Source organism: Rhododendron vialii, chromosome 4a (genome assembly GCF_030253575.1).
Source record: "Rhododendron vialii isolate Sample 1 chromosome 4a, ASM3025357v1".
NCBI classification, from domain to species: domain Eukaryota; kingdom Viridiplantae; phylum Streptophyta; class Magnoliopsida; order Ericales; family Ericaceae; genus Rhododendron; species Rhododendron vialii.
The window spans coordinates 1,113,687-1,131,406 of record NC_080560.1 but is presented as its reverse complement, the minus strand read 5'-3'; the positions used below and the strand labels follow the sequence as shown (position 1 = coordinate 1,131,406).

The 17,720-nt window shown below is 39.3% G+C and overlaps 2 protein-coding genes across 3 annotated transcripts; one reads left to right on the top strand and one right to left on the bottom strand.

Annotated features, from left to right (window-relative positions):
• Positions 1-855: 855 nt before the first annotated feature.
• On the top strand, positions 856-10,703 carry LOC131321918 (GBF-interacting protein 1-like). Of its 2 annotated transcripts, none has more exons than XM_058352945.1 (10): positions 856-1,358; positions 3,596-3,639; positions 4,336-4,438; positions 5,101-5,230; positions 5,343-5,425; positions 5,694-5,954; positions 6,582-6,906; positions 7,812-8,076; positions 8,842-9,294; positions 10,007-10,703. In XM_058352945.1, the coding sequence occupies exons 1-10, from the start codon at positions 1,184-1,186 to the stop codon at positions 10,178-10,180; spliced, it is 2,013 nt and encodes a 670-aa protein (XP_058208928.1). In that variant the 5' UTR covers positions 856-1,183; the 3' UTR covers positions 10,181-10,703. The 2 variants fall into 2 exon arrangements, with proteins under 2 accessions (XP_058208928.1, XP_058208927.1); XM_058352944.1 differs by having other exon boundaries at positions 857-1,358; positions 5,637-5,954.
• A 352-nt stretch (positions 10,704-11,055) lies between these two features.
• LOC131321919 (uncharacterized) lies at positions 11,056-17,479 on the bottom strand. The gene is made up of 6 exons (XM_058352946.1): positions 17,157-17,479; positions 13,519-14,022; positions 13,157-13,380; positions 12,835-12,981; positions 11,760-11,984; positions 11,056-11,494 (listed from the first exon to the last, which is right to left on the bottom strand). Exons 1-6 carry the CDS (start codon positions 17,412-17,414, stop codon positions 11,251-11,253), a joined length of 1,602 nt encoding a protein of 533 aa, XP_058208929.1. The 5' UTR covers positions 17,415-17,479; the 3' UTR covers positions 11,056-11,250.
• Between the last annotated feature and the right edge of the window lie 241 nt (positions 17,480-17,720).

The following is a 17,720-nucleotide window of genomic DNA, read 5'->3' as shown; positions in this document are numbered from 1 at the left end:
ACTATAGCACCTGGTTTTACATCCCCATTGAGATGCTCTAACGGAGATGACGGTCCTAGTTAATAAGTTGAAGAATTTAGACGGCTGGGCTTTAATTGAATAATAGAACAATAATTTAGGAGTAAAATTGAAGTTTAAGGAAGTTTGGATGTCTATGAGACATTTTGTTTATTTGGGTACTAAGAGCATCTTCAGCTTTGACCCATTTTAAGACTCAAATTTAAAAATGGGGCAAAAATCTCTTTCCAATCTTTGACCCAAACCCTTCCTCATTTTGGGTTTTACCCATTTTTTTGCCCAAATCTGAAACAACTTTTGTATTGACCCATTTCTCCAACAGCTAATTAGAGAGAGGGAAAGAGAGAGATGTGTAAAATTTGGGTTTGATGGTTGGAGATGTGTCTACCAAAAATGGGTTTTTACCCAAAATTTGACTCAAATTTGAGGAAAAATATGGGTGAAGGCTGGAGATGCTCTAAAATCCCTATGCATGGCCCCAATCACTTATTTGAAATTTTAAGCTAAGAAATAATAGATTTACTGAAATATAAAAATATATGATATGGATTTTGTTTGAAATTTCTCAATGAGATATTTTAAACGATGAAAAAAAATCATAAACCTATTATTTTTAAGCTTGAAATTTGTAAATAAATACTTATTTTTTAAAAAAATTTCTGGAACGGACAAAATTCTTTATCTATCTCTTTTCACTTATTACACTTTAAAATCTCAAACCTGATCAGGTTGAAAAGTATGGGGGTATTTTGGAAAATTTTCAAATCTCAATAGTAAACTGTTAAAACACTTTCTTCCTTTATTTTCCAAAATCCGGAATTTTATTAAAGCTTGCAAAGGGATGGGGGAAAACCCTAAAAGCGAGCCCCCTGTATAAAATACCCCACCGGCAGTCTCTCTCTCACCAGGGGCAATTGTCCTCTCTCTCTCTCTCTGTACCCTTCTCCTCCATACCCACATCATTGTTGTGTCCTTTCCCCGAAACAAACCCTAACCCTTCCAAAACCTCCGCCTCCCATGCCGTCATCCAGCTCTGTACATGCACATTGATGTTTGTTCGACACACATGCGCGCACATACACGCCCATGAATGTTGAATAGTTTGTAGGGTTGCTTGACCAATCTCTGCAGTCCTCTCGGTTCCTATCTCTCTGTCCTGCGAAACATGAGCAGCAGCAGCAACAGCGGCGGGTCTAGGGTTTTGATTCCGAGCAGTGTACGGAAAACGATCCACGACATTAAGGAGATCGCGGCGAAGCACAGCGATGAGGATATTTTCTTAATGCTCAAAGAATGCAACATGGATCCTGACGAAACCGCTCAGAGGCTACTGTATCTTGGTATAATTCGTATCTTCTCTGTTCATGTTTATACAAGTATACATGTATATGTGTAATGTAGGAGTAGTCCCCTTTGGCTTAAATTTTCCGTGTTTAAATTTACATATTTTGTTGTTGTCTCTTAATTTTTTACTGATTCGGGTCAAGTATTTTAGATTAATTGTTCGTCTTGAGGGATGGAATATACAAAGTAAAAAATTATGACAAGAAAGTCGCATAAAGTTCACTTTAAGTCCAAAAAAAATCTGAAAAAGACAGTTTTCACTGTTCACTGTCCTCGTGTCGTGTAGTCTCATAAGAACTTTTTCTCAACTTTGGTGTATATTTTCGTACCTTCTTTTATTCCTTTGTGATTCCCCGCATAGAGGCGAATGACTAATGTAAAAATTATGACAAAAAGCTTAAAAAGTAACTAAAACGAAAATAATAGCAACTGCCTTTGAGAGCATTTAATTTAGACTAAACTCACTTATACTTTTTATTATTATTTTGTTTTTCGTTTTCTGCCTGGTATGGAATTCTAGTAGGGCACGTTTGATTTCTGGAGTAGTTTTAAGCAATAAGTGGATCCACGTATAATGGATGAGAATTCACGGAGCATGATTACTTATACTATGTATGGTTTGCATGGGACAAAGAATACAATGAAGGAAAGTCGATTATTTTGGATTTTTGGATATAGAGCGGTGATGGTCCAGAGGGTGAACTAGCTATTACCACTTTCCTGATGATATTAGCTTAGCTTAGCATAAATATAGGACTAAATGAGTGAATAGGAAAGGGTCAGTGGCTTATCGCGTTAATTATCCTGTTCAACGTACGGCAGTTTAACTAATTTGCCTCAATCCCTAAATAGTTATTCTACGGACAAATGAGGCCTTGTGTATATGATATGGTGTAATTTTATGGCTAGGGTCGTCACTGTTTTGCAGGCCATTATCTCGGCAATACTCAGCCAATTTGTTGAATGTTGTGTTGTTTGGCTACAAGTTATCTTGTATGTTTTTATTTTGTTTTCACTTGTTGCTGTTAGGAATCCCGGTCTTTTTGGTATATTTCTGCCTGGCCTCTTTTTGCTTCTTTAAGACTTGTTATCTCTGCCTTTAAGTTGTCTGATGGCTGTTATATATTTTACAAGAAACTCCAAATTGTGTTGGAATTGAATGGATGGTTCCATTTTTGTGTTTTACATCTTCAGTTGGCTCATTGTTGATCCTGCAAAATTAGTATTGAGACCACATGGCATTGTGTTTTGTCACAAATCCACGAAATATTCGTTAATTCTTGTGATTGGATTAATGTATGCATTTGTACTTGTCTGTGCCGGCAATTGGCTGTTACATGACGCAGCTAGTTTTTGCAGTTCATAATCCTGATTGTTGGGTGAGGTTTTTGATCAGTATGTTTGTATCTCCACAAGATAAGCTTGGATTTTTCTGCGCATACTTTCTTTTGGTTGTGTATTTTTTCTTTGAAGGTTTTGTTAGGTAACCTAATGCTATTTAGGGTGTTGTTGGAGAGCTGAATGAGTTGTTAACGAAGACATTAATACTTAGTTGAATGGCGCTGTATTTGTAAGATGTCGGTAAACCTTTTAAAGGGCTTCAACTTTCATATCCGAGCCTTGCAATAGTGGAATCAAAGTCGGGAGTATCAGGTGTCCCCCCATAATACACACCTTAAACCTGAGTACTTGAAGAGTTGATGTAATGAATGGATAGCAAGAAAATTTACCAGAAAGAAATAAGAACTGTTCACTGATGAATTGAAAGAACAAACTTATGTATATGGAGAGAGAGACTATGATTTATCTCCCGATGTGCCTTGCCTTCCACATCATAATAGTTTTCCATTATTGTAACCTTGGAGATCACTAAATAAGTAGCCTATGGTGTCATTAAAATATTAATTAGCCTATTGTATCAAGTATCAACCATCAAGTAGGCTGTGTAGTTTGTTTTGTCAAGTGATTACGAGAACCTGGGTTTGCACTTCACATATCTTTTTTGTGCCATGCAGCATTATCTCAATATATCTTTGGGAACATGTATTATGACTTCACAAAATCTTGTGTTTCCATCCTTTATATCATTTATTCTGTTCTTTGAACTCTCCAACATATGGAAGTGGTAATTGGTCTTGTGATGCATAGGGATTATCTAACAGTTACTTGATTGTGAAACTTGTTTTCTCCCGGAAAATTCTTGAGGATAATAATGTTCTGTTTGATCTTGCAGACACATTTCAGGAGGTCAAAAAGAAACGCGATCTCAAAAAACCGGTGAGCTGTACTACCGAGCACTGTTTCTTTGTGTTAAAGACCAAGCAGATATTCCTTTCCCCTTTACTAGTAGAAGATGACTTAGTTTGAGGTTTATAGTTGCTGTTCGTTTGTTTAGTTTTGACTTCTACGCCTGGGTTAGTGGCAGACACTATCAGACATCAGCATAACTCTTATCCTTTTATTTACAAAGTGGTTAGAGGGCTGATGAAATGTTCACTTGAATTTTATAACCTTCTGCGCGACGGGTTTTGGTTCTGTTGTTGGTCCAAATAAGTAACTTGTGTCCATACTTGGCTTTGGGGCGCCGCTTCACGAGTTTTACTCGTGTTCGTCAGCTCTCAAAATTGAAATATTCTAAAGCTTCTTGATGCAGCCTAATATACTTGTTCAAATATGTGTTCTTCTGTTAGTTGCTATTTTCATATCTGTTTGAATCATTGGTTGATTACTAAAATTCTAGCTAAGACTTCGACGCTATCTGACGGGTAAGTGTCCTCATATACTGTATATAGTTGATTTGTAGCGCCGTAATTTTTGTAATACCGGTTATATCATCCAACTTGGAGAAAAATTAAAGAGAATCCATATGCATATTTTGGTCTCCATTTGGGATGCTAATGCATTTCCAGACAGCTTATTGTTTTTAGGTCTAGCCAGCTTGTCCGTCAATTAGTTAGTGTTTTATCAATGCAGAATGTGAACAGCAGAATATCTGAAGAATCCAGGTGGAGAATGGGAACACAGGGGCGGGGGTTTAGGGGTGGTCGAGGACACTATTCTTCCACTATTTATCATGGTATGCCCACTTTCATTTGAACTTCAACTTACCCATTTCTGTTGGATTCATACTTGTTACCTCAGATCTTAAAATTTGTTTTTCTTTTCCCTGGTGCGTCATTGATTGGTGCCCTTATAATGGTGTAATTTAGTTTTCAAAAAAGTTGATAAGGTGAATAGGGCATAATTCATTTCTTTGGGGTTAGGCATTTGAGCGACTTCAAGATCCACGTTGATGGTGACTGCTTTAACTTATCTAGCCTTCTGGTTGAAGCAATGACCTCCCTAGAGCTATTTGTTGTAAATTACTAAGTTCACATTTGACACGTTACTGGCAATTGTAGATGATGAACCAGTGGTTGAGGAGAAATCTCAAATATGTTTGCCTTCTTTCTGCTCTTTTAAAAGTTTTTCATTATTGCCCGTTTCATTCTGCACATGGAATCACTGTGAGAAGCAAAATAGTTTGATCTTAATATCATCTTGCATTTGATGCAGTTGATTATGTGTCTTAGAGGGTGAGACCAAGAGCTTCTTGTTTTTAAGTCCTAGTGTTACAGATTTTTTTCAACTTAAATTTGCAGTCTCTGATATCTGCATATCAAAATATTATTCCCCCTTCTCTGTTTTTTCTTATCTTATGTGTTTTGCGTTTGCATTTTGTTGGCCTATCACTACTAGGTGCCGGTGGTGGAAGGAATGCGAGTGCCCCAAAGGAAAATGGAGTCAATAACCGCGTGGAGAGAGGTTTTAACCCCCTTCCGACAGTTCCAGAGAAAACAGAAAAGAACACGAACTCTCGTGTCACAATGTAAACATGTTGATTTGAATTTCAAGTTGCATCATCTTCATTTATTTAGCCAAATGACCCATGACGTTGCAAAAACTTTGTGCTTCAATTTGGAGTTTGTTTTATGTTACAGTTCTTCAAACATTTCAGTCAGTGGGCCCACAAGTATTCCGAATGGGAGTTCTGGCCATGAGCATGCCCTCCATCAGTCTGCAGGTATTACATGTAATATTTGTAGAGGTATATATTGGTTTTGGGTGCTTGTAAACAATGCCTATTTACAAACTTTTTCTGTCAAACAAACTCCCCCTCCTCTCCCACTCTTGTGGCTGGTGTTGGAGTTGAACAAGGGAAAGGGGTCATCCGCATTTTCACCTCTTGGCCTGCTTAACTAACTCTGTGTTTGGTGTCTACTTCTCTGCTTCAGATCCTGTGGTGGTGCCGCCTCTCAATTCCCGAAACCCTGGTGTTGGTGCAATCAAAGACGAAGTAAGCAGCCAAAGGATTGCTTCCAAATCTGGTGCCAGTTGCCCAGCTGTGAACGGATCAATTGCGGAACATACCATAGCAAATAGTGTTCAAGCAACCTTGGGAGATGTGACCTGTGTGAACACAGTGCTACAAGAATCCCTGATTTTCGAAAAGAATGAGCCTTCAGAGCATTCTCAATCATCACCTACAACTACTTCGGAAGTCATCTCTGTCATAGATGGCCAATCATCCCAACTCGTTGGCCTCTCCGAAGGTATCATTATGTCATCATTACACTTCACATATTTTCCTAGTAATTTTGGAAAAAAGGTGTGTTCTCACCCACATTTCTAATCCTGAGCTTGTGTGTGTTTTTAATTACTGTATTTCTTCGTCATCTAATAATATTGCAAAGAACTAAATAATTAAATCCCAGTTTTTTCTGTTGAGTCATGTTTTATCATGTTCTGCTTCTAGTAATGAATAATCAATAACGAGTGCTATCACTGCTATGCTTTTTTTTCCCTTTTATCCAGAATGTTAAAAATTGTGTATCTTGGATTTATAGTCAGTCAAATGTTTTTTAATCTTGACCTTTGTTTCCACTTATTGAGTATCACATGAAAGTGTAGAAGCCTAAAACATATTTGTGTTTTCGCTGGTGGTGAGAGTGTCTCCTATGATTTTTGCTCTTGGTGGGAGTCACCCTAGCGACTTGTACTTGCAAGGCACTTACCAAGTAAAACTATTTGGCTGTATTTCTTCAGTAGTTTCACAAATTTTCATCCTTTATTACCTTGTTAGCCAAATTCACGAATCTGTCATCTTTTCATCTCTTGCAATGTATCATATCCTTGTAAAGTGTTGTTTTTAATGTTGTTCATTTCATGCTTTCAAACAGTGGTTGCATCTGAAGCTGTAGCTTTGGCATTGGAAGGCGGTTCTGAGTCCTTTCCTGAACAAGAAGTGTCTGTTTTGAAAGATGCAATCTCAAAGCTTGATATGAATCTAGAAAAGTTAAAAATTTCTTGTCACCAGGCTGTTATTTTTCCTGATCATCTCCAAGTCCCTGAAGATATTAAGAATGGATTGACTTTTGGAAGTCTGGATTTTGAGCAGAGTCTAAACAGTGGTAACAACCCAGAGGACTCCAATGACTCTTTGCCTGTGCCTGTCCCTGAATTCCTTCTTGAGAATGACAAAGCTGCTAGTGAAACTTCACTGAGGTCAGTATAGCCTCTAGGGATATCTTTGATACTTTTGGCTCTCTTGTGCTCTTAGTTCTATTTTAGTTGGTGGTATTTGTTTTCTTTTTTTTTCCCCACCCCAAATGATTGGGACATAAGGCTCGGTTTGGTTTGGTTTGGTTTATATAAAGTACTAGCGTTTGACCCCGTTCAATGCGCGGGACAATAGAAGAAAGTTTACATCAATATTCTTTCATGTTGTGTTGGGCACTGAGCGGGCATAATGTTAGTAGGGAAAAATGCATAGCAATGTCGAGAAATTAAGGCATGAATATTTGAAATTGAGAACTACATATGCATATGCAGATATCCATGCACACCCAAACCAGCAATAAAGTTAAACAATTAAAATTGGACGTAAAAATTTAGAGAAGCTTGAAGATTTCACTGGTATGTATACATAACAAACCCCCACTACAAACTAAACACCAAACACCAAGGAACCAAAAATGAAAATAGACACCAAAGTAAGTTGCAGTTAAACAAATTCCCTTTAAAAGGGGAAGTGGGGGAGAGTAGTTAGTTCCCACTCCCACGTTGCCCTTTCCTCTAGAAATTTCAAAGAATTACAAAAAAATCAAAAATCTAGAAAATTAGAAATGAGGTTTTGGAGGCTTTTGAAGGCAAAACACATTTGTATAGAGTGTGTATTAATTGTGAATTTGTTTTCTTGTTGTAGAACACTTTTCAAGTTTTGTTGTGTACATTGGATATGTGAAGATTATTGCTATATTTTCTGCTGGAGGACCTAGGGTCTCTCATTTGAAAATGTTTGCTTTTTGGCATATGGGAATATCCATCAGTGAATTTAGGTGCGTTGTGATTGTTTTTGTGAATCTGTCACTTTCTGATCTCGCTTTTGTATTAATAACGATTGGCTGCAGCAACCTAAATGTATCCTCAAGTGCTCGAGAAGGAGATTATCTTGATAATTCACATTCTCTGCCACATGTGCCCGACAGTAAGGCACATCTGAAAGACGTGTCTTCAGGCCTAGCTCCGATATATGACCATTCAAAACAGGATATTATGTTTTCTCAAGGAGGTCTTCAGTATCCATTTGTTCACATGGGCCCTCACTATGGCTTTCCTTTCATTCAACCCGTGCTAGGGAGCCAGCTTGTACAATATGAAGGAGCTGAGACTCAGGCATGTGATCTTTCGTGCCTTACCACTCTCTTTCTGTTACTGCTTTTCTGTCTTTTGTGTCGTTTTTGTTGCAACAAGCTTCATTTTTCTTTACATGTATGGTTATACCGTTATATTACCAAGTCATTGTTATGCTATTACTTTAAGTACCTATTCCGTGGTGCGATAGTTTTTTTTTATCAATCTCCTCTATTAAATTTAATGGATGGAGTGTACTTTTCATTTTTACTCCGAATTCTAGGGTCATTTAAATGGAAGGCTGGTCTTATGGTCTATTTTGGGTGATTTTTTTTTGCCTGTGCAAGTGTCATAGCATGGGTTAATGCCTCAACTTTACAAGCATGATTCTGTTGCTTAAAATCACACTTTTGACGATTTTAGGTTTTGGGGTCATGGATAGCTTTTTGAGGACACATGTTGAAGTTCTTGTTGCTTAGTCCTCTTGTACTTAAGAGTTGCAGTGGATATGTAATTCCCACATGCTCAGTATGGAGTTTCGTTCTATTGAGGGTACTCCCAAACGTACCTAGAGATCATTTTTCTTCAACCTCCCTCCCCACAGTTCCCACCTAATAAAAAAGGACGCCATATGCACAAACACCAAACTTAACTTGGTTTTCATTTATTCCAACACATGGAAAACCCCTAGTTTTTCATTCGCTGATCAAATGATGTTAAACTAAACAGACCAATACCACCAGTTTTGTTTCCAATGCTATTGTTATTTGCTTTTTCTAATCTGTTCTCACCTTTGTTCAATTGTAGAGTGGAAATTCAACAGTTTCATCTACATCAGCTACAACACAAACTGCTACTCAACCTGCAGGTGTTGGACACAGTTCTATTCCGTTATCTCCTCCACCATTTCCTGTTTTCCGGCAGCCTTACCCTCCCTACTACTTTCCATTTGGCCCCTATTTTCCCTCATTTTTTGTGGCCTCAAATGCACAACAACTTTTAGGACCCGGTGGGTCACCTCAGCAGACTTCAACAGGAAATGCATTTCTATCACCACCACCACCAGTCCCGGGGACTAAATTCTCTGTTCCGCAGGGGAAGCCAGGAGTTAGCGCAGACAATCTTCCCCGATTTGGAGTTCCATCTGGCTATAATTCATACAGCCCTAGTCCAGCTGCGACTTCTGGAAATTCTACTGGCAGTGAAGAAATTGCGGCACCTGGGTTGAAGGAGAACAGTGTTTACTCAACAGTCCCACAGGTTTATTCCCTAATTCAATAGCCTACTCACTACACAATTATGAAATTGGTTTTATTTGACCTGCTATTGTAACGTGAAAGCTTTATTTTTATGGTGTTCTGTTCTATCTGCGAAGACATAATAATTTTGATTTTGCTAGTTTGCCACTATGCTTCATTGCTTTGCTTGGAAGAACCAGATATTATTTTCACAACATACCTAACGAGCCATATATTGACGTAAGAGGAATTTCCTTTTTATCTGGCATACGTTAGAGGAATAGCCTTTTTATATCTGCTTTTGTACTACTATATTTTTTCCATATGTATGCTTCTTTATGGATTTACCAGTCCTAAGTAGTGAAAGTATGGTAACTTGGTAGGATAATTTCTCAATCATTTATTGTGGACTGCAAAACATGTGTTGTTGATTATCTTATGGGGCAGAGTTAAAACCTTCTACTTGTCTTTCTTTTGCAACTTATTGGAATCTTTCCGGTTATCATACATTTTCTGCTCTAAACTTGTTTAATAGGTGCATAAATAATAAGCACTTCATTAACACAAGATCTACAGGGATGCCAAAAGATAACCTCTCCTCGTATTTTGATTTCTACGTCATAGCCTGTTTTCTATCATAGAGTATCTGGCTGTTCCTCACGCTTTTCATTCATTCCTTTCAATTTTATACCACATTCTTTTAACTGCTGCTTTGTTCATTCTGTTTGAATCAGGGTGAAGGCCCGCTTCTCTGGCTTCCTGCACCTGGCAGAGAGATCTTGCATGCCAACGCTTTCTACAACCACCTTCCTCCAGGGCAGCACGCTGCTTTCCCACCTCCGCCGGCTGGAATTTATCATCCAACCCAGACCATGGCTGCTACTTCAACTGGTCATCCGCATTTGTGACAGTATTATGCTACTGTGGGAAAACTACGGGGGTTATCAATAGCCTCAACGTGCAATTAATTGGAATCCCAACTTTTGGTTCCTTAGACAATTATACAAGTGTTCATTGAGGATGATCTGAGTGTAAATAGAACGGCGGCCTTGAATATTTTAGAGTAGTTTATGCGCTAGTAAAGAGTATATGTTCACTGGTCATTTGACTCATTTGATGTTGAAAACTTTTAAGTTCATAGAAGAGAGGTGTAGGCTTTCTCGCTCATGGTGGTTTCGATTGCATTTTGCCCGGCTGGACTTTGTCTTTGCAGTTTTTCCATTTTGAGGTCAACGTCAGAATCGGTGGGATGTCGGGTTCTTTCCCATCTAATGTCCAACTTATATCAAGTTTTGGTAGCGAGAGTTGTCGGTGACTTTGTAATCGGTAGAAGAAAATTAGTACTCCTACATATTTTTTGTTGTTACTTATAAAAGCTTATGTAGTGTTTAGAAGCTTTTGTTAAGAGTTTTAAGTCTTCTTGTTTTGGCATGTTTGTGGAGTCTTTTTTTTCTCACATAGGTTCTACTTTCTGTGGCCCAAGCAAAATGCTGAGTTTGTTGAAAAGTTTGTGTTTGGATCTAACATGTGCGTGGGCATTTGAATTTTGAAGAAGGCTAGGGAAGAATCCACTTAAGCAATTTATCTAAAAAACTGTGCTTATGCTCGTCTCTGTGCATTTTGGATACAGAGTAAGAACCAAACACAAAGGAATTACCTCTCAACTGATGTTTTCACAGCAGAATTTGTGAACAAGAGGCAAATATCATATACATTTAACTCTTTGGGATAAAATGCAAACTGACTTAAAGCAACCAAATCCAATTCCAAGACGGACCCAGCAATGACCAGAAGCTTGAAATTGATACGTCTAAGCAAAGTCATCACACATGGGAAGAGCAATGGGAACGATGGTCAATCTGAATGAACACTTACAATGACTATACGGTTTTACATCATCAAAATAACACCTTTTTTGCAGGTAAGTTTGATCTACAATTACAGGTATAAGGTCTATGAGATCAGAAAACATCGGATTTTAAGAATTACAGAGGCGGTGCTCTAGAAACTCATTCTCTCTCCTGATGGCATCAAGATCAGCTTTTAGTTTGTCAACATTAAAGCTTCGGCGGGCCAAGGCTGAGAGTTTGGCTTCGTGTTCATCTGCCTCTCTTTGTAGTCTATCGGTGGTCAGAATTTTATCCGAGATCTGCTCAAAGCTCTCGTGAATGCTACTTAGGAGCCTATAAGCTTGCCGCCCCACCATGTCTTTCTTTGCTTCCCTGCATAAACATACTGCTTATATTGGGCAAAAGCGGACAACAGAAAATGGTTTTGCCTTCCTACCCAGAGAAAGAAAAACGTATTTAACTGGGTGCAAAACAATTTTGCAAAGAATCCACTTGACTAGAAGATGTTACCTTCAATGAGGCCAAACACCCACCCGACCCCACCCCCACAAGAAAATATAAATAATAACGAAAATAAAAAAAAAACCCAGCAAATATGTGGCTATAGGAGGGACTTTAGACCCATTTTATGTAATACCTGAAAACTGTCTCGTCCACCACTGCATATGTTCGGTGTAGGCGTTCTTGGATAGAATTACTCTCCAATTGAAGCTCCCTGGTTTCTTTCAAAATACGCTCTATGTCTGCATCCTGTTTCCGACTATTCTTTGTGATCTCGGTGATGCGCTGAATATAGGATCTTCTAGATGCCAGTTTGGGCTGATTGTCAAGATCTGCTGACAGTTTAGAATGTTCCTCTTCCCTATGACATGCCAAGGCACCCCATTCAAGAGATTACAGTTTAAGCAACCAACTCAAGATTAGAAACCTAATTTGAACTCTATAGATGGATAGAGTCATCCAAACCAGGCCTTAATTATTCTGCAAGCTGTCTAAAACAGTCTACGGGTATTAGGCTAGTCTTGTCCTTCTATACATGTACAACTCAGCAGTCTTTGCAGAGCAATAGTTTGGAAGTTTGAACTTCGGGGTCGCAGAATAAACACCTTGTAAAGGACATAACAAACGGTATATCTTCCTATATATGGCCTGTTAAGTAAGCCATTAAATGTACAACCAATAAATGATAAATATTCATGCCACGTGCAATTAGCAATGTAAGCTCATCACCCTGTCCAACGTTTGTTGATGTGGTCATTATTCATTATCGTATTTACCAGCATATTACTAACAATCTCTGTAAATTTCCATTTAATTGCCTAAGAAACAAATAAACTGAAGCCACCTGCAATTAAAGTAATTAAGTCATTACAGCTTCAATAGAAACCTGAAGTGGATTGTTTCAGTAATCCACGAAGTAGGCCTCAACTAGAGGTGAAAATATCAACAAATATGAAGGGAAAAAATGTTGTTCATAACAAGGTCTAAATGAAAGAAGGGGAAACTTTTATGTTCTCAAAACACACAAAACTCCATTTCTGTGCCGCATGCCTGCATATGTAACACTATTCTTCTAGTTATTGAAACTTTGCTCAGAAGGAAAGGCTAGAATTGAAGAAACTATTGGCTTCACCCTACAGGAAGAGCACGGAAAGCAAGAGCTTTGTCGCACTCACATAAGTATTCATAACACATTATTGTTGTCAACGTACCTCTTTTTAGTTTCAGACAGGACAGCTTCTATTTCCAGCTCAATCTCTTTCAATTTTTTCAGCTTTCCTGCAGCCTCGGGTTTTGCTGCAGATAGAGCCTCCTCAAGGCTTCTCCTTTTCTCTCCCAACGGCTTTATGAGAATATCCCTGCAAAGTCAAATAAGGAAATCGATATTTGCATCTGCTTGCCGGCATTACTTAAGAGCGTTCATACATTGTAACCACAGCGCACGCGTAAGTAAAATAAGGAATCACAGGCCAATCCTTTCCTGATTACAACACATACATTTCGATGGGAGCTACGAGAACAACAAAATCCTACCGTTGTCTCTCTAATTCGATAAGATGATTCCTTATTGCATCTACTTGCTCGTTGAGCTGCACAATGTACGATTCAGCGGTGTGTTGGTCATCAAATGCCATTTGTGCAGCTGATTTCAACAACTCATGCTCTTCTTCTAGATGTTGCACTTCTAGGGCCTTGGAACTTGTTTCCTCCATCAGCACTTTTTCTTGAGTGCGTAATTTCCCAATCTCGTGTCTCATCTGTATGAAGCACGAAATCACAACAAATATTCACTACATGCACAATTCAGGCTATGCACCCGAGTAAATCAGTAGCATTAGATCAGCTGCTGGCCAAGTCAAGGGTTCTTTATAATATGAATTAACTCAAACATATACCTCGGATGATTGCTTTCTTGGATCAATTAGTTTCTGCTCAAACCCTAAAACATGCTTATCATCCATTGGACCTCCGGATTCTTCATTTTCGGATGCTTCAATTGCAGAATTCACAAGTCTTTCCATTGACTCATTTTGATCTTGTACACTTCTCATATCCTCCTCGTTATGGCCAATCCTTTGTTGAATAAGACTAGTCTTGTGAGATCCACTGATAAAAGTATCTGCAGACCTGGTACTGGAGGATTCTGGCAGTTCAGTATTCAATCTCAGATATTCTAATTTGGTTCTAGCATCATCAAAATTCAGATCTGCCCTATGAGCATTAGCATTCTCAGTCAATTCCTTAGAAGATGAGTCCTCAAAGTCATTTTCCTTTGTTATTGTACCAGTAGTAATATTCACTTTGTCAGCAGCTTCTCCATGTTCTTCTGGTAATTCAGACAGACTCTTCACTAAGAATCTCACCAACTTATACAAGTCCTCTTCTGATGGATACAGGAACTGCCGTATGCAACAAATATATTCTGTAACTAAGAATAATTTGAGAACATTATAAAAGAAAATCATATCCAGATTCAACAGAAGAGGAAGCAAAAGCAACAAGAGAATACAAAAAAAAAAAAAAAAAGAGGTATAAAAGAATTAACAGGAAACCATGGAGAGAACCAAATCAATCCCTTGTGTCCAAAAACCAGTTGGGTCTCTGACTAAGTTCACATAAAATAACCCTGAAAAAAAGATCCAATGCCACAATCCAGGGACTGAAAATCCATGGGACCACAACTTCACGAGCTTCTATAGACTCTCTTTTTCCTTTTAACTTGTACACCAACGCCCATGTAGTCTCACACAAATTGTCCGAAACTTACTTCCCAGGATGCTATGACTTCTAAACATAACTGCATGCCTCAGTTTCAAACCATTGAATATTGACCTACATAACCTCAACAACCGCCACTCTGGTTCTGGTTCTTTATAGTGGATCACATCCTGGGTAAACATCCTGTTTACCCAGGCACCGTAGTCTTGCCTAACCGTTCGGCCATAGATGATCCAGCTGCAGTAAAAGCAGAAATTTTGGGTTTTTATAAGTTGTTTGGGTGCTAAGTTCACCTTGAAGAGGGATACTACTGGTATTCTTTTTTTTTTAACCTCCTCTATCAAACTTGCGTTCCCCGGGCGCTATGAAATGGGGGATTCCCGTTCAATAGCAAAGAAGTAGCTACTTACTTATCTAGGATCAAGGGCTTGGAACTCTTCTTGTCTACCAGCTGCTTCTTGCACAGAATCATAACCCACAGTTGACATCAGACACTGACAATTAACAGAGAAACCTATCAAAAGAGAGATTCTCATATAGCACGATTTTTACCACTCTCAACAAACTAGTCAGATGAAGACCATATTGCTATCGAAAACCTTAATTCCACGTCAAACACAGAGTAAGCACCAAAAGAAGAAGAAGATGAAAGAACAAGAGAAACTCATACAGCTTTCCCTAACTACTCTTGTTAGTGCAGTTTAGTCCATATCGCAGATTTAACCTAGATGTTAGCGAATTAATAGGGATTTGTACAAATATCTCTAGCAAATATATACAACCCACTTGGATCGGTTGCTTGATCACAAACCTCCCCACTTGCTTGTGTATTCAACCAGTCAAAAAGAGAGACTACAAGAGCCCTCTTATTATTCCACACTCTAAGATCTTCGCACTTTTGATGGTAAGGCTTAAGAGATAGACCAAGAGAGAAGAGAGTTTACACACTATATCAAACGAAACGTTTCTCTTTATTGCTCTCCTTAGTGCAAGAACATGGGTGCAATATATAGCCACTTTTTGTCTTTGGATGCAAGGCATGGAAGAGACATGTATTACATGAAGTGGCAAAACCCGAACCAAAGGGTCAGAAGGGAATTAAAGTTTATGTCAACCACCCACTGCATGGGTGGTGACTCGCATTGCTAAAGATAGTGGAAGTGACTTGCCTCCTTGTGGTAGTGCACCACTAGAATCAAATTCTCAAGGACCTCAATTACGTAGAGTGAAAGTGGAATAATTCTGCATCTACATTTTGGGATTGAGGGGAACACTTTCATGTGCAGAAATCCTATTGGTACCGACGGTACCCATAGGGAAAATGCACCGACGGCCACCGGACGGCCGTCTCCGGTCACCGGACGGCCGATCCGAGCCGTCCAAAAATTTTAAAAAATAAAACCGAGTGGCCTAACGCGAGAATCAATGGCATCCGAGGTGTGTAGGGTACTTGATCCGAGTACCCCTTTTTCGTGTATATACACGTATATACAAATATACACGAAAAATGGGTGCTCGGATCAAGTACCCTACACACCTCGGATGCCATTGATTCTCGCGTAAGGCCACTCGGTTTTATTTTTTAAAATTTATGGACGGCTCGGATCGGCCGTCCGGTGACCGGCGACGGCCGTCCGGTGGCCGTCGGTGCATTTTCCCTATGGGTACCGTCGGTACCCATAGCAGTACTCCTTTCATGTGTGCTCCATCAGACTGTGTTGAGATCGATGAACCTAATTTTGAGATGTGAGTCACCACCCATGTGGTGGGTGGTTGACAACTTGACATAGACTTTCCCTCTGACCTTGTGGTTTGGGTGTTGCCATTTCATGTATTACATGTCTCTTCCATGCCTTGCATGTAAAGACAAAAAGTAGCTATATAATGCACTCATGTTCCTGTACTAAAGGAGAGCAACAAAAGAAAAACGTTGGGTTTGATGGAGTGTGTAAACTCACCCTAGATAATCTGGGGAACACCACAATTGCTATCGAAAACTTAAATTTCCAACCAAATACCGTACACATGCGAATACACAAAAATTAAAACCAAAGAAATCTTATGTGGCTTCCCCCGATCACTATGTTTGTGTAGTCTAGTCCATATCACAGAGATGTATATCAAGAAATTTTCCCGAACTCCTCTTTTTGGCCAGTTTAGTCCACATTCAAGAATTAACCTAGACAATCTGAGGAAGACCATCATTTCTATCAAAAACCAGAATTTCCCAAGCAAATATAGAATAACCTATCACTATGTTTTGTGCCATTTAGTCCATACCAAAGATAGCGATACCAAGAAATTTTGCATTTCTTTTATAGTTCGAATGATATCTCGGAATCTTAATCGCATAATCCTTCATTAGGGTCATCTGCTCCCGCTCTCAATTCTCGCTTTGCGCTCACGCTCTTAGAAACACCCTTTCATGCTTGCGCGTTCTCGCTCATGTGACTTTCGCATGATATCTTGGAATCTTAGTCACATAATCCTCTAGTAGGGCCTTCCGCTTCTGCTCCCGCTCTCAATCCCCGTTCAGCCCTCGTACTCTCAATTCTTGCTCTCCCGAATTTTAGAGTACTTTGGAATATTTTCAAAACACCCTTTCACACTCGCTCGCGCCAACGCACATGAGTTGACTTAGCTCGGAATCTTAGTCCCGCTCAAAGTCTCAATTCTTGCTCCATCCTCGCGCTCTCAATACTCGTTCTTACTAATTTTTAGTACTTTGGAATATTATTAAAAGTCATTTTCACGCTCATGCGCCCGCATATTATGTGACTTGGCTCGGAATTCCGAACAGAGTATTGAATTGTACCTTGTGGAAACTCAAGTCTCCGATGAAACCCAGGTCAGAGACGGCGGCGGCGAGGTCGGTGCAGATCTTGAGGCGGTCGGCCATCAAGTCGGGAAGGGAGGCGGGGAGAGAAGCGGTGGCATCGACGAGGCGGAGCGACTGTGCGCAGATTGAGAACAACGTCGCCGGCGTTAGGTCTCTGATCGAAGACACGCCTGGTGGGATCGCAACTCCTGAGTTCGCCAGCGACTTCAGTAGAATTTCTTGCGATTCCTCCATCTCTCTCTCTAGATTTGTGAATCACCGAAGTGCAGTACAAACTACTACAAAAGCTTTTTCTCCATCCCTTGATTATTAGTATTATTATTTTTATAATGCAGGATGTCTCGGGCCAATTTGTTAGCATCGTGAACTAATCCACTACCACATCTGTTTTGCGTAAGGTGAAAGAATCGAATCTACTAGTTCGTTAGGAGGTAGCAAATAGTAGGGGTGTTTAAGAAAATCGCTCGAACCGTAAAATCGGATCGATTCGGACCGAACCGTTTTATTTGGTTCGGTTCTGTAATTATGTGGTCAGGTTAA

Bases quoted from the DNA above. Each gene is read 5' to 3' on its own strand.
- LOC131321918 (XM_058352944.1), top strand. From the start codon at position 1,184: ATGAGCAGCAGCAGCAACAGCGGCGGGTCTAGGGTTTTGATTCCGAGC. The intron at 5,955-6,581 runs GTATCATTATGT...GCTTTCAAACAG, and splicing joins ACTCGTTGGCCTCTCCGAAG to TGGTTGCATCTGAAGCTGTA. The intron at 6,907-7,811 runs GTCAGTATAGCC...GATTGGCTGCAG, and splicing joins GCTAGTGAAACTTCACTGAG to CAACCTAAATGTATCCTCAA.
- LOC131321919 (XM_058352946.1), bottom strand. From the start codon at position 17,414: ATGGAGGAATCGCAAGAAATTCTACTGAAGTCGCTGGCGAACTCAGGA. The intron at 13,381-13,518 runs GTATATGTTTGA...TGCTTCATACAG, and splicing joins CAAGAAAGCAATCATCCGAG to ATGAGACACGAGATTGGGAA. The intron at 11,985-12,834 runs GTACGTTGACAA...GGCATGTCATAG, and splicing joins CTGTCTGAAACTAAAAAGAG to GGAAGAGGAACATTCTAAAC.